This window comes from Heloderma suspectum, chromosome 5 (genome assembly GCF_057233095.1).
Source record: "Heloderma suspectum isolate Gila_16-S chromosome 5, 16-S_ref, whole genome shotgun sequence".
Taxonomy (NCBI): Eukaryota; Metazoa; Chordata; class Lepidosauria; order Squamata; family Helodermatidae; genus Heloderma; species Heloderma suspectum.
In genome coordinates, this window is record NC_139462.1 from 95,460,694 (window position 1) to 95,477,366 (window position 16,673).

The 16,673-nt window shown below is 41.8% G+C and overlaps 1 protein-coding gene across 1 annotated transcript in view; it reads left to right on the forward strand.

Moving 5' to 3' along the window:
* The window catches only part of KDR (kinase insert domain receptor), a 60,063-nt gene that overhangs the window by 2,036 nt on the left and 41,354 nt on the right, over positions 1-16,673 (forward strand). Inside the window, exons 2-9 of the mRNA XM_084860313.1 lie at positions 4,193-4,283; positions 6,081-6,277; positions 6,989-7,131; positions 7,350-7,518; positions 9,394-9,548; positions 10,592-10,763; positions 13,221-13,332; positions 14,260-14,423. Coding sequence (XP_084716439.1) covers positions 4,193-4,283; positions 6,081-6,277; positions 6,989-7,131; positions 7,350-7,518; positions 9,394-9,548; positions 10,592-10,763; positions 13,221-13,332; positions 14,260-14,423 — 1,203 coding nt within the window. The remainder of the gene's footprint in view (positions 1-4,192; positions 4,284-6,080; positions 6,278-6,988; positions 7,132-7,349; positions 7,519-9,393; positions 9,549-10,591; positions 10,764-13,220; positions 13,333-14,259; positions 14,424-16,673) is intronic.

Genomic DNA, 16,673 nt, shown 5'->3' on the forward strand with positions numbered 1-16,673 from the left:
TATTGATGCTAATGAGGTGGCAGAGGCATTGTATGTAAATGGCAAACCTCTCATGCTGCCAAGGTCCTGACTGGCTAAAGGACTCTTTGAGATTGTTTCTGGTGTTTCCATATTAAAGATGGATAACTGGGGTGTTATTATATTAGTGCTAAACTAGTGATGCACAACTCGTAATAAAGTACAATGAACACTTTTGTATGAACGATGATTTCTCATCTTGGTGAGCAGGGGGTCCAGAATCTGTGTCTCTCATCTGCGAAATGTATAGAATAGAGCAGGGATGAACACACGTCAGGCCTGCGGGATCTACTTTTTTTTTTTTTATGAGATCCCTGGGATCCACGAACCAGAGCCTGGTGCAAAAGATAGAACACTTGGAATGAAAGAATTCCAAGCCCAGGAATTTATTTTGATTCTCACAGGCTTTCCTAACAAAAATCCTTTCCTGGTTACCTCAAGTTCTCTTCATGTTTGTAGTATGATTTAGGGTGGGTGGGGAGTCATCTTGTTAAACAACTGGGAGACATAAATCCTTACTGAACTCCTGCAAATGACCCAGTACATCCAGATCTATCTCTGGGTCTAAAGCCCTATGTTTCTGTTTCACAAGGAAATACAACCACATAGGAAGAACTAGGTTTCTTGATTCTTTTGGGAAATGAAAATTGTAGTGTCTTTATTCTTTTACTTTTTAATGTTTTATGTTTTTCCATGGGATATTACTTGTCTGGCTTCTTTTGTAGCAGCCACTTTTATTCTCCAAGCCATTTAATTACTTGATTATCTATATGGTGATACCTCTTCCCACTCCACACCCTTAGGACAAAAATGAATATGTCTGTTTTCTGTCCTCCTTGAGGTGGTGTAATCCACATAAGTAAATGAATCCAACAGGATTGTTCTGAAGATGTCTAAGAGAAGACTACATTTACTTTGGTTGCTATCCAGCAAAATTGGCCATTCCTAAGCACCATTTAAATCAATGACAATTAGCAGCACAATCTTATACATGTTAATTCTGACACAAGTTCTACTGAGTTCAGTGAGACTTTCTGCAAGATAAGTGTGCATAGGATTGTAGTCTAAAGCTACAATCCTATACCTACTTTTGCTGGAGATTGACTTCTGAGTTTTAGGGTAAATTAATCTACAGTTGGGTAATAAAAATGATAAATGTGGTACCAGCAACCACAATGAAGTGGTTAACCTAGTTGAAGAAGTAAAATCTAAATAAAAGAGAAGAATATTTCAGCATGGAACAGACTGTCATGAATTATTGGTTATTAATACCCTTAATTTAAAACGAACACAAAACTAATTAATACCTTTAATTTAAAACTAATGCAATATGAGATAGATAATATTAGGTTGATAATAAATTCAGGGATGATTGGCTGCAAAGAACAATACAGTTGATACAGGCTCTGATCCTATATACCACCATATACTAAATGAGTAAGTCTCATTGAATTTAGTGCGATTTTCTGTAGCAATTCTCTGACATACTTTTTACTTTTGAGTTCTCTCATAACACTAACCTATGGTTTATTGAATCCACATTTTATTGCCCTACCCAGGGTTTTTCTGGCAGATGATCAAACTAACCATAATTTGTTTTCTCAATCCTGGGGTTGTTTGTTTCCCTTCTCCTTCACTTCCTCCTTCCCTGTATCCCAAATGCCTTTGTGGTGCTGTAGTACTGGCATGTAGAATGGCTAGCTTTTTCACCACTCTTGCCCGCCGCCTTTGTAGCCTGGTGAAACAATCCATGGTTCTGGATTCACATGTAACAACAATCCATGGTTTAAACAACCCAGAATTTACAGCCCAACAGCAAACCTTGTGTTCTCTTTCTGGTTGTTTATGGTTACCAAACCATAGCTTGTTAGCATGGCTATGTTCACACATCACAACAACCCAGAATTCAACAACCCATACCATAAGTTAGCATAATGTGTGAACCAGGTCATTGTGGTTGTCAAAGCAGAATTTAAAATCAATCTGTGGGACATATACATCCAACAGAACTTGTTTCTGTTGACCATTCTAAGGTTGGTCCCTTGGTAATGCTGGATTAAGTTTGTTCGTAACTGCAGAAGCTACTTTTCCAGTCCTAGCAAGCTATCAAAGAGAAGAGGTCTTACAGATTTAAGATTTTAGCAGATGTTCTCTGCTGTTTGGGATGCATGTTGTGGGAATATCCCTTCCATATGATTTAAGATTAAATTTTAAGTCATTGCACTTATGGTGTGGGCACAGTTGAAGATATCCCCCACTACTTATTCCAGTACCCTATTTATAATGAGCAGGCATTACGTTCTCATCTCAGCTTCCTTTCCTCATTGATTTCTAGCTTAACAGAACATTTTACTTTAACTGAAAATTGCAATTCTACTTGCAGATATGGAGAGATCAGTAACAGAGAAAGTGAGTCAATATTCCCTGGCAAAAGAAAGATTGAGAGAGGGATGTGTGGATCCTGATGTGGTACATGGTTTTGAGGGCAACAGATTATTTTTAATCGTTTGTATTTTGAATATTCGTTTATTATTTCATTATAATGGATGGTCAAGACAATTAAATATGATTACCTCTAAGCAATTTGATAGTCAGACCTATTGAAATCCATGGGACTTACAATGGGTCTACCCTAAGCATGACTAAGTCTTGATCCAACCCAATATATTTCAAAATATGTCAAAAACTGATCAGCATGCCAGTTTCAGTCTGGTCAACAGAAGCAATAAAATGGGGTGGTATCTGTTGATAATCAAGGTCCAGTTCTTATGCAACAATTTTCTTCATAAAAGAATACCATTGAGGAATCCATGAGAAAAAAAATATATCAGGAGGTATCAGTTTCGATTCCAGCATAACACTTTTAATGGAATTATTCTGCAGGTAATGGTCCATGAAAGAAAAACAATATGTTAAAACAATCTCTTAATTTTAAGTTTATTCAGCAAATATTTGTCAGATATTGGGAAATGTAGGATAGCTTATGGTTCAAGCTAAAAAAAAATAACATCGATACAGTTCAGTGACAAAGGATGCCCAGAATTATTTGCTCGCTACTTTCACCTACAAACTTCGTTTAACAGAGAGCCTCCCAAAGCTGGTGTAATAATGATGTGTAATAACAAGTCACGAAATGGTGACTGATGACTGGATGGATGGTGGAGGTGACCTTTTCAAGAAGTGATATGGCCAGGTGACCTGTGTGCCTGCTCAGCCTGTTGTCCAGGTGCTAACTCTGATGGGCAACTCCAGGGTCCCTGCTGGCTATCTCCTCTTATGGTTCTTTATCTTTAAACTGGACTTGGACTGGACAGCCCTTCAAACAGGATGCCTTTAAATAGAGGACTGTCCTTTGTGAAGTAGAATACATGGCCATCCTAGCATTGGCCAGACTGGATGGAAGATGATGGGAATTGTAGCGCAACACACCTAGAAGATGCCAGGTTTGGGAAGGCTGGCATAAGCTTTTGTGGGATAGAATCTACATAATCAAATGCAGTTGTCAGTTAATAGGTATATTTATGAATCAAACATCTTGCTAGGCACTAATCCAGCTATTTTGCCCTGGAGTCTTCCCTTTCCAGTTATCTCTCTCCCCCTCCACCCAAGAATGGCAGCTTTCAGATCAGTGATCTAAAAGTTAGATTGACGCACTACTCAGAATAATTCCAAGCAAAGGGGTCTGAGGCACTGACAAACTATGATTATGTTTAAAAGGTGTTTAATAAGAAAAGGTTTCGGGAGCACCAAGTGAATGAGATCATCATGTGAAACAAAGTTCACTTCATTTCAGTGTCCCATATCTTTAGCTAGACCTTGAAGTTAGCAATACATCAAAACAGGAACTCCACCCTAGCTTTATGAATTGCAGAGTTGAGTTGCTAGCTTCTGACCATCTGCCCACTCTTCCTGTTATGACAGCACTTATGAATTTCTGTATGATGTGTGAAAGGCCATGTTTTGTTGTTCATAATTTAACCCTTTAAATGCACAATCCCTATCCCATAATAGCCAATGGTGTCATTCCCCTTGACATGCACAAATCTGGCATGCATCCCAAATTCATATGCTGATTTAAATATACTAGTGACATGTGTGTGACTTGATAGAATCACATTGCTACTGAGCATGTGTCCTTCAACATATTCCGTTTTTGATCTTTTGTATTTTGCAGGCTCACCTGTTCCACTGGATCCACCATCCCTTAGTATCCAAAAATCTATTATTACTGTAAGTGCAAATGATACGCTACAAATTACTTGCAGGTAAGGGTGGAGCATCAAGATGATGGTCATTTTGTATATACTGTGTTTCCGCCCCCTAAATTACATTCTTTCCTTTATACTGTGACTTGCTTGGCTTGTGTGCATAATAGACAGTAACATAAAATGAATAATGTAAACAAAGAACCTTTGGGAAATCCAAGGGTGTCTAAAGTATTCTAAATGTGTTCTGGCTCAAGTATTTAAAGTTCTACGATCCAGAAAGGGGGGGGGGGAAGGGGAAGAAAGATGTTGCCTGGGTCCTACAAGGATGGGAGATTTTTATTCAATCTATCTGTCTAAGTATTTATTTATTGGGGGGGTATTTGCATACCACCTTCCATAAAAAATATACATCCCAAAGATAATATATAGTATAGCAATAGTATACATGCCTGTATACCACAATTTATACACAGTGGTACACAGTAGTATACCACAATGGTTTTCTGTGTACATAACAAAAGAGAAGGCTAAGCACAGGCAGCATTGTCTATGGATACTAACTGTGCTTTCCACTTGCTTTTGTGTTCCACTACAACACATAGCACACAGGAAGAGTTTTTGTAAATATGGGTTGGATCCAGACTTAGTCGTATTTAGGATAGAACCATTGAAATCAATGAAACTTAATTTAGTCATGGGGGGACCAATCCTATGGCCACTAGTCAGCAGCTAGACAGCCATAGGATATGTGGGTTTATGGGAACCGACCTTCCCCCCATTCTTTGCTGCCTCGCGGGCAGTGTGGAATGGCTCCGCGCTCTGCACTCAGAAGAGGAGCGTGGAGCGGCCAAAACAGGGCATTCTGGGGGGAATTTGGGGGCGGGGGAGGCGGAAATGCCAGTACGACACATCCTGTGTGTTGTCCGGCAGCCTCCTCCCCTGCTCCGCCTTCCCGCGGCTAGACAGCTGAAATCGGCTGTGTAGCCGCAAATGCAGGGCAGGAGAAGCATGGAGGAAATGATCCCCTCCGTGCTTCTCCTGCCCTGCATTGGATAGGCAGTCACCTCTGAGTTTGGAGGCAGCCACCTATCTCCATAGGATTGCACTCTAAATAACTTAAGTCCCATTGATTTCAATCAGTCTCCTCTAAGCATGACTAATCCAACCCAATGCATCCAGTTTAAAGAAATGGACATTGTTTCAACAGAAATCTAAGGCTCAAACCATGGTTAGGTAAGCTTAACTGGTTTGGTATGATGTCCATATTGACAAACCACTGTTCACAATAGGCTATCCACCTAGAATCAGATTGTTTAAAGGAGGGTTGTCAACCATGATATTTCTAACTGAAGCTTGGTGTCATGTCTGAATTGACAAATCATAGTTATGGCCATTGCTCTTCCTCCAGAGACCACTGCATCATAGAAACAGGAGAGCTTGACAGATGTAAAATGAAAGCAGACACACAGTTCTAAGCCATGGCCTGCCTGTATGTTTGGAAGCCATGGTTTAAGTCCTGAACTATGGATGAGCATGGTTTCACATGATCTCTGAATGGAGTATAACTGTTTCTGAAAACAGGCTGTTATAAAACTAAGGTTCAGAAATAAAGATCAGTGCATTAGGCGTGGTTCATATGTGCATGCACATCACTAGATGAATGGCAGACTCTCCTAAATGTTGTGTTAGAGGTGACTTCAGGTGGTGTTGGCTTGAGGTGGCTCATTCAGACACACAAGTAACAGCTTGATGCGGCAGTTTATTAAGTGATGAGCACACCCATGTGAATCAGCCATTAGCCCTGTGGGGATAGTATCACTTCTGTATCATTATATCTCTCAATTTCCCCCCTAGTGGTGAAAGAGCTTTGGAATGGCTTTGGCCAAACAACCAGACAAGTTCTGAAAACCGTGTAGCAGTGACTGACTGTACAGACAATGTCTACTGTAAGATGCTCACGCTTACAAAAGTCATAGGCAATGACACAGGGGCCTACAAGTGCTCTTACCAAGACAACAGTACAACGTCAAGTATTTATGTGTATATACAAGGTAGGTGTTTACCGGGGTAGTGTTCTTTTCATATTTAATGGATCAGGAAATTGAAGATTAAAGCTGCAATCCTATGCGCCCTTTCTTGTCCTGCTGAAGAAAATGGGACTTACTTCTGAGTAAACTTCAGTTTTAGTTCTACACATATATCAGAATGATATAAATATTCATCTAATAGAAAGGACGAAATTGTTATGAAAGAAAAGAAACAATGCTGCTTGTGTAAGAGAGTTTCTGAGGAAAAACAGCACCGTGGCATGTTTTAAAACAGGAGTCGGGAACCTGTGGGCCTCTCTCTAGATGTTGTTAGGCCACAACATAAATCATTCCTGACCACTGGCCATGCTGGCTGGGGCTGATGGGAGTCAGAGTCCAACAACATCTGGAAGGCCACAGTTTCCCCATCCTTGCTTTAAAACCATGGTTTTCAATGCAGACCCCCAATGTTTTGTTTTTATCCACATGAGCCAACAATCAGCCGCACATAGTTTCCAGAAGCCTCTCTCTCTTCTCCTTAATGACACATTTTTGCAACATCCCAGCCTATTGACTTGTCTATTCACAAGCATGATGGGTTCCATTGGGTTTCAACCTATCATGAGTTCTATTGATGGGAATCACCTAGGTAATCACTCATTTTCATCCTTGTAATCTTTTGTTTAGAAAGAAGTGCTTCATGCAAACTAGTAATATTTATCTAAATTACTCTAGATTTTACAGATCTTCCAGATTACAGATCTCCATTTGTGACATCAGTTAGTGATCAAATTGGCATTATATACATAACTGGAAACAAAACCGTGGTGGTACCATGCCTTGGGTCTACATCAAACCTAAATGTATCACTCTGTGCGGTAAGAGAAGCAACATAATTGCCTTTTTCCACTTGTTTCAGCTGTTCCCAAGTATCTAGTTGACATGACATTTGGGGAAGGAGGAGTTGACAGTAAGGAACTGTGGAAGAATGCATGTGGGAAGGGGAAATGAAGGTGTGGTGGGTGACTTGATCATCCCTTAGATTGTTTTAGAAAATATTAGACTTTAATCAATTGTCATTTTGATCTTCATGCAGAAGTATCCAGACAAAACATTTGTTCCTGACGGTAAATCAGTTACATGGGACAGTCAAAAAGGTTTCACTCTTCCCACCAACTTGATCAGTGACGTTGGCATGGTCTTCTGCAAGGCTAAGAAAGATGGTGAAAGCTATCAATCTGTGATGTACATTGTGGTGGTTGTAGGTAAGTCATATACTACTAGCTGTGGACATGTTATTTGCTATTAAGATTTTGTTTGGCATAATGGAAGGAGGCGCAGTACAACAGCATGGTGCTGCATTGGCTGATGCGGCTTTCAGGAGACTAAAGCATCACTGTCATTATTCTAAGACTAAAATTGTATATATTTGAGAACCAATATGGCTGTCCGAGAGAGTTGTAAAAAGAAACCCAACTATTGTTCAGAAGTGAACATGAAAACAGAAGAGCTTCAACCCTTATACAGGAAACTGCATGGTTTGCTTCTTCATCTGCCTTCCAATTTGAGCCATTTTGGATTTAGATATATTCTATCTTTGTATTATTTTGCCTTGTACTTGTTTACACCGCTGTGTAATTGCCTTGTACTTGTTTACACCATGATAATTCCAAATGTTATTGCTCTACACCAACCCAATTCATATCGTGTCTTTTACCATAGCGTTCCCCAACCTGGCCCACTCCAGATGGGCTGGACTACAACTCCCATCATTTGCAGCCAGCACAACTCATCTGTGCTGGCTGGGGATGGTGGGAGTTGTTATCAAAATCATGACAAACGTCAGAGGAGAGTTCACTCTCTTTTCTTGTTCACTGTCTGCACTCGTCTCTGTGGGCACCTTGAAAGATTTAGCTTGCACAGTCTGTACATTATGGTTTAACTTAGGCGATCATGTTTACTCAGAAATAAGTCCCCTTGTGTTCCATGGGGCCTACTCCCAGGTAAGCGTGTATAGAATTGCAACCTTAAGGCCCATTTTAACCAGTGCAGCTTCATGCTGTTACATTTCCCCTCCTTCCATTCTGCTAAAGAAAATCTTCATAGATGTGATGGCAGCGCAAACTGTGTCTTCAATGTGGGTCTTGTGGTGCAGAAGAAACATAGGTGAATGAGACTGGTTGAAGGGAGCAAAAGCAGCAGGGAGAAGGAGGGCTTGGAACCCCATTTCTCACACGCTGCTCCCCCACTTTACAACTCCCCACCTCACAGCTGTGTCACTGGCTCAAGTTTCAATACACAGGTTGGCTGGCTTGTTACACCAAGTTAAAGTCTAAGAATAGAGAGTTTCTCAAAGTAGTTCCAGCTACAGACACGCTGGGAGCTGATTCTCAGTGGGTATTCCTGGTATCTTTCAGTTTTTGGACCCTGAAGAAAAGGCTGTGTGATAGAATATACGCCAAATTCAACTTCAGATACATTATATGCATTGGAAGTTCTTTGTCTCTAAAGCTTCATTTGGGATTATGTGTCTCCCATGAGGGTTCTGCAAAAGAATGGAATTTATTATTGAGTTCAAAATTCAGCACATTTGAGAAACTCAGTTTTAATTTTTCAAATAAATAAATGAATCAATAATGTTTCTAGCCCTTAAAGATGCAAAGATAAGCATGAAGATATATGGGCAGCATCTGCTGAAATCTCAGAAACCAGAGAGTGGCTGGGAACATTTTTATTGGTCAGGGCAACTCCTTGCCCCTTCACGTGACTAGCAGAAGTAAAATATGCAAATTTAAATACTTTACATAACACTGTTACATTGGTGCAAAAAGTATCTTTTTCAGCTTCTTTTGTTACCAACCTACCCACTTCCCCAAATCATTCATTTATCTGAAATCACACTTGTTTGGTTGCTACTGAGAATGCAAACATTTTGACTTTATTCGAACCTTCCCAATCTGGCATTCTTCAGTTGTGTTGGACAACAATTCCCATCATTCCCAGCCAGCAAGGCCAATCTGTGCTGGCTGAGGATGATGGGAGTTATTGTCTAACACATATGGAAGGTGCCAGGTGGGGGAAGCCTGCTTTATTCTATGTGATTTTCATTCAAATTGTTACTGTTTTGTTTTTCTATTCAGGATATAAAATTCACGACCTTACCATGCATCCTTCTCACCAAGTAGAGCTGGCAGCAGGAGAGAAGTTAGCTATAAACTGTACTGCAAGGACCGAGTTGAACGTGGGGATTGTCTTTGAATGGGACTACCCGACCAAGAGACTCCCAGCAAACAAGGTAGCTTCCTCTTGAAGGCGAATCTGTTGGATCGAAGCCCCAACGGGCACATAGGCCCTTCTGTGTGTGTCATTTTCTTTTTAGCTTCCAGAAATGCATTGAGAACAATCATAAATTTGGGATTGGCAACCCAAAATTTAAGACGACTGATGTGTGAGTATTAGCAGCACCCAGTGGACAGTTTTGCTAGTAGGAACCACTGGCTACTCCCTTGGGGTGATGGAGAGGGGGAAGGAAATTCCTACCCTTACAGACAGCAGTATGGAGGTGGCACTGGAGTCAGGGGGCACTTCAGTTTGCACCATGCAGTTGTGCAGTTGCTGATTGGCTAGCTGCTCCTCTGACATCAGCAGTATGCGCCCATGTCAGGGCCAACTAGAGTGTCAGAAATCACACACCTACCCAGTGTTACTGCTGCACATCTGCTCTCTACTGCTACCTCCGGAGTGGTACTGGTAAAGGTGGGAATTTCTCCCCTTCAAGTAATGGCTTGCAGTTCCGATGAGCGAACTGCTCCATTGTGCGCTACTGGAGACTATGCATTCAGAAAAACGCAAACTGCTATGAAGCAGGATGACCAGATGCAAAGGAGGGCAGGGCCCTTGCATTTTTAAGAGATGTGCAGATGAGGACTTTTTTTTTTTTTTAACTTGTGCAGTTTTTCAAACCCCTGCAACACTGCTGAAATCTTTTCTTCCTATGCTCCCATTAAACAACCTTGCAAATAAGTATCCAAAAATTACCAGTGCACAAAAATGGTTACTAGCCCATCTTGACATGCGTTCCAGTCTAGATCACTTGTGGTGCATCATCAGTGTTCTAATCTATTTGACAAACACTTCCCTATCTGCTCACCTGGGAGCAATCCTTGTTCACCACAGGTGAGTAGGTGAGAAGCTATTTACAGATCTAAATGTAAAGGCACAGGAGTCTTTCACCCAATCTGATCAACCTAGTGCGAAGTCTGCTTGAGTTCATGTATGTGGGTGAGGGGAAGCTGAAAGGATGATGTTGGAATGAATTGCTTTCAACTCTTGTTCCAGAAAAAGCATGTTACAATAAGGGATGTAAAGACCTTGTTGGGTGATGAAGTGAAGAAGTTTGTAAGCGCTCTCATCATAGAGCACGTGACCTTAAATGATAGAGGTCAGTACAGCTGCACAGCCTCCAGCACCCGTATGACGAAGAAAAACAGTATTAACGTCATTGTTCGTGGTAAGGATTCGCTTGTGGAAAGGAGATATTGGGAGAAGTGAAGCACTGATTAAAATAAACTGCCAGCAAAATCAAGGCAGCTATCAAACTGAAGTTCAAGGGTTTCCTTGATCTTAAAAAAAAAATCAAATTAAAAATAACAACAATAAATTTCCTCCTTTGTGAGAACACTGCTTTATTTAAAATAATGAGCTAGGAACAATATAGACTTAGGGGGCAATCCTATTAAGACAGCCTCTGAACCTGGAGGCTGATGACTGTCCTATGTAGCGGGGACAGAGCACAGGGGGGATTCTCTCCTCCATGCTCCAGCTGTCCTGCATTTATTTTTATGTGTCTAGCTTCGGGAAAGGAGAGGAAAGGGGCATGAAGACCTGATAGGAAACTGTCTAAAGCAGCTTCCGTGGTCCCCTCCCTGCCCCTGGGACCACCCCCTTTTCACCCTCTCTGCACTCTGTTTACGAATGCTGAGATGGCGGTGGCACTGAAAGAACCGTGCTGGCTACAAAGGGGCGGAGGAGTGGGCAGGAAGTGCAGTTTCTGGGAATAGAGGTCGAATGACCTCAGTTTCCAGAAACTGAAAATCCTATGGCCATCTAGACAGTGTTTAGTGGCCATAGGATTGCTCTCTTACAGTCTATAACGCTGTGGGTTTTACTTCTGAGTAGACACGTATAGGATTACATTGTTAGGGTGCAACTGCAAGCTACCCAAAACACAGGGCAGCCATTAAGATCAGTGCTCCCTTGCTTAGTTTGTTCAGTTTATTTTTCAGCTTACATATAAAAAAAAGCTTCAGTTGCAAACAATTTAAAATAAGAAATAAACCCCAATCAATATAATACAATAAGATGAATTTAAAATATAACATGGCATGAATACCAATTGCAAGTGCATAATAGCAGCAGAGGCCAATAAAATGTCACTAAAGTCTGGAATAAAATTCACCCCTTCCCAGATCCAGAACAATATAGTCTTACATGAAAAACCCAAACTGAGCAGGTCTACCAAGCTTCACAAGGGTAGGCATTCCAAAATGAGGTGGCACTCCCAAAAATGCCCTGCCCCTTGTTTCAGCCAAACGTGCGCTGATAACCTAGGTAGTACATGGGGTTATTTTGCTATGGGAGGACACATTCTCTGAAATACCCTGGAGCAAAGCCCTTTAGGGCGTTAAAAGTTGAACCCAGCACTTTGAATTGTGCCCCAGGGCCGGCCCTAACATTAGGCGGAGTGAGATGGTTGCTTCAGGCGGCAGATGCTGGGAGGCAACAGCAAGGTGTTGGAGGAGAGAGCTGTAGTCCACGCAGCCTGCCCTGCATCCACTAAGCTAGCCTGCTGCCTTCCAGTGTGGATGCTGTCCCGTTGCCAACTTTGAAGAAAGATTCAACTACTAGTCTAGTTGGCTTTCTTGTGCATGGAGAGAGGGCACCTTCTTGGCCTCAAGCAGCAAAATATATTGGGCCAGCGTTGTAGTGTCCAAACACATATCAGGAGCCGACGTAGCTCTTTCAGTGCAAGTATTATGTGCTCCCTTCAACTGTGCCCCATTGACAGGCAGATCACCACACTGAGATTCCCAAGGCCTGCATAACAGTGGCCAAATCACTACCTTCAGGAGTGGCCTCAGCTGATGTATGTGCTGAAGCAGTTAAAAAGTACTCCTATCCACAGATGGCACCTGGATTTTGAAGAGTAGCATTGGATTGGGGAGAACATCCAAACTGCACACCTGTTCTTTCAGGGGGAGTGCCGCCCCATCCAAAACTGGATTGTTAGCTCCTAAATCAGTTGGACCACCCACTAGGATCACTATGTCTTGCCTGGAATGATCTTCAGCTTATTCACTCTTGTCCAGTCCACTACTGATTCCAGACAGCCTTTCAGGACTTCCACTGCTGCACCTGATTGAGATGAAAGGAGAAATAAAATGGAATGTCATCAGCATATTGGTGAAACCTCACCCCAAATCTTTGGGCAACCTGTAAATGCTGAATGTTACATTTTAAAGCAGGGGTGGGCAACTTGTGGCCCTCCAGATGTTTTGGTCTCCAACTCCCAAGAGGCATATTGGGACAGGATGGGACCTCAGAGCACCCTTCAGGACAAATTCCATTGCTCCCTTTTCTCTTGCAAGGAATGAGGAATGGCATGAGGTGACATCAACAAGTCATGCATTTCTCCTTCGCCACCACTGTGACTGCCAGCGATGCAGAGTGGGTGCAGGAAAAGGCATGGCTTGATGATGCCACCTCAGCTATGGCAGGGGAGAAGGGGGAGCCAGGCACGGGGGCTTTTGGTTTCAGCTGCAATAGTACAATACCTGTCTCTTCTTAATAGATGCTGCCTTTTGCCTCTATTTAAAATCTACTGAGCAATAAGAACACATAAATTTCTGGAAAAGGAGAAAATAAATCCATTGTCTAAAATCATTGTTGTCTTTTAACCTTTTGACAGAAAAACCCTTCATCACTTTGGGCAGAATGCCATCTTTGGTAGAGACAAGACTGAGTGAAGCAGCTAAAATTCCTGTGATATTCAAAGGGTATCCACCTCCAGAGGCAAAATGGTAGGAATCAGGGTAGCTTAAAAAAAAAAAAGCCTCTGTCTGTGTCCCCCTCCTCTCTCTCTCTCTCTCTCTCTCTCTCTCTCTCTCTCTCTCTCTCTCTATATATATATATATATGCTGAAGAAGGCAGAAGCTAAAATGTTTTGCTTGAAAACTTGAATATTTCTGTAACATTAGTCATTGCACTAATTTTTTTTTTTTTTAGTGATTAACTCTATCCTTTTGGCATCCAGAACAAACTTTTCTGAAGTGCTGTTCGATGCTTTAAAAATAGCCCCTCCCTGTCTCCTCTCTCCAGTCAAGCCATGGTGTAGTGGAGTCTGAGCTCTTGGGGACACAATGCTGGCACTTTTTATTGGTAGGGACACTAACATCAGCTGCCACCCACCTCCGAATTCCCTATTCTCTGTTCCCTTTGGGCTTAGCTGAAATCCTCACAGTAGCTGAGCTGGGTGGGGTGGGGTAGGGAAAATGAATTTCCCAGCTGCAGTATATTGTTCCTTATTGTAAGGTAAAGTGTTTGGGGGCTGGCTTTGTCTTACATGGGCAATTAAGACCCATTAACTTTACAAAAGACCTGCTCCTGGTGGAGATGAAAACTGCTAAAACTGGTTTGTTGATATGGAGCAACATAGCACCTGCAACTTTGGACTCTCCTTGGGGTGTGTGGCTATGGAATCTGTCATGATAAGCGCTTGCACTTCAGAAATGTACCACTGCATCCAAGACAGGTGAAAATCCCCATGTAACTGTGATGCTCACTGGGTGACCACGGGCAAGTCATTTCTTTCTCAACCTAATCTACCTTTTGCATATAAAAAGAGTTTATCCCATGTACATTGAGCTCCCCAGAAGAGCGATGCTATATCTATCCTCTATAAATACCTTCTATTTCAAGCTTAACGAAGGACAAACTTTTTTTTTCAGGTATAAAAATGGAAAACCCATCGCTGCAAATCGTACTATCAAACTTGGTTACTCCTTGACAATTACTGAAACAAGTGAAAGAGATGCTGGGAATTACACTGTTGAGCTGACCAACCCCATTAACAGGGAACGGGAGAAGCACACGTTCCATCTGGCTGTGAATGGTAAAGTCCTGTTTCCTAAATCTTTGCTTCTATCAGAGGACAATTCTGCCCCCAATTGAAACTGATGATAAGCTATGTGGAAGGGTGACATTTCATTCTCCATTTACATTAGACAAGTATTTTCCAAATTATAATATTCAGAAAACGAGTGATTGTAAGGACATGGATATCAAAAGTATGAAGCAGGCCTTTCTGAGAGGCCCTAGGGAGTTGCTAAGGGGGATGCAGGGTGGAGAGGTGACTCAGTGATGAAGCATATGGTTTGGATACAGAAGGATCCTGGACCACTCCAGGTATGACTGCAAAAAACCCTCCAGTTTGAAACCCTGAAGAGCTTCTGCCAGTTCAGGTAGATAATACTGAGCAAGATGAGCTGTATAAGGCGGCTCTCCATCTTCCAGTGATGCAAACTTCTCCTTAAATCTCCCAAGCTTTTTTGTGGGTGTCTTAACAGACAACAGGAGAGGTAGTGTTCTTTCTCTTTGACCAAGTCAGGGCAACACAGGTACATGGGTGCCAACTTCTAGTTTCCCAGGAAGATGGGTGGCAAAGTATATAATAAGACATCCATACCTTTACACAGCTTCTGGTATAATTTGTGACCCACTAAGCTGAATGTAGCCCACCAATCAGTAACTCGAGAAGTGTATGTATGTTTTATTGTTTGTTTGTTTGTTCGTTTGTTTAAATGTATATTCCACTCAGCTGGCAGATGCCTTTGGGTGGTTTACAATAATAAAAAAACTAAAACAACAATAAAATAACAACCAAAACAATAAATACAACAATAAAAATATCAAAACGTTAAAACATTAGAAATATTTTAAAATATTAAAGAGGTGTAAAGTTAAAGTTAATAATCAGAGCAACAGATTAAAGATTAAATGCCTGCTGGGAGAGGAAGGTCTTAACCTGGTGTCTAAATGTATACAATGAAGATGCCAGATGGATCTACCTGGGAAGGGCATTCCACAGATGGGGGCCACTACAGAGAAGGCTCTTTCCCTGGTAGCCACTGTCACACCACTGTGAGTGGCAACACCCAGAGAACAGTTTTTCTATGTTTCACCACACCTCTGTTTTTGTAATCTCAGGCAGGCAGCAAAAGCAGTCAGTCTATCAAGCTTTAGGTGGTCCGACATCCATTGTACTTATTTTGTTTGGCTCCAGCATCCTCACTTTATTTTTTTGACAGACTTTTGATTACCCGGTTGTTTTACAAAAAAAAGTTTTCACTTTACTGTATATATATGTTTTGCCTTTGTGTCCTGCTCTCTTCCTGCCCTCTCTTACTCCTGTATATCACGAGTCCTTCCCCTGCTGTCCTTGTGTGCCTCACCCATCCTTCCTGCTGTCCCTTCACTGTGCAGTTCACCCCTGAAGTTCCTCCTTTGTTTGGCGGCTCAGGAAACATTCTTGTCTGCGGCTTCCAAAAGGGCCAGTTTTAGGACAACACTGTTGTGCTGGTACTGTAGAATAGTGATGGTAGTTTTGTGGTAAATGCAAGATGTTGGCTGGCTTGGGTTGGCAAAAAGGAGCACAGAGTAGTCAGAAGGACAAATAAGGCTGTTCTTCACTTTCAGAACTTGCCTGCAGCTTAAAGATGCTATCTAGCTATCGTCTATCTATCTATCTTTCTATCTATCGTCTATCATCTATCTATCTATCTATCTATCTATCTATCTATCAATCATCTAACTATTATGACTATGATTATTATATTTATTTATACCCGGCCTTTTCCCCAGTACTGGGACACAAGGCGGCTTACAAAAATTAAAACATATGAAAATATAAAAAAGTTAAAATATAAATTAAACCACAATACAATTAAAATTATATTAAAACATTAAAACAGCATTTAGCAGCTTACCCCCATGTTCCAACTATATCCCAAAGGCCTGCTGGAACAAGAATGTTTCAGTCTGCCTCCAGAAACACATCAAGGAGGGAGCCATCCTAGCCTCCCTGGGAAGGGTGTTTGACAGCCGTGGGGCAGCCACTGAGAAGGCCTTCTCCCGGGTTCCCACCAAACGTGCCAGTGACAGCGGTGGGACTGAGAGAAGGGCCTCCCCAGAAGATCTCAGGACACAGCAGGTTCATAAGGGAAGAGATGGTCTTTCAGATAAACTGGACCGGAGCCATATAGGGCTTTATAGGTCATAGCCAGCACTTTGAATTGTGCCCGGAAACAGACTGGAAGCCAGTGAAGCTGTTTTAACAAGGGAGTTGTATGCTCCCTGTAGCCAG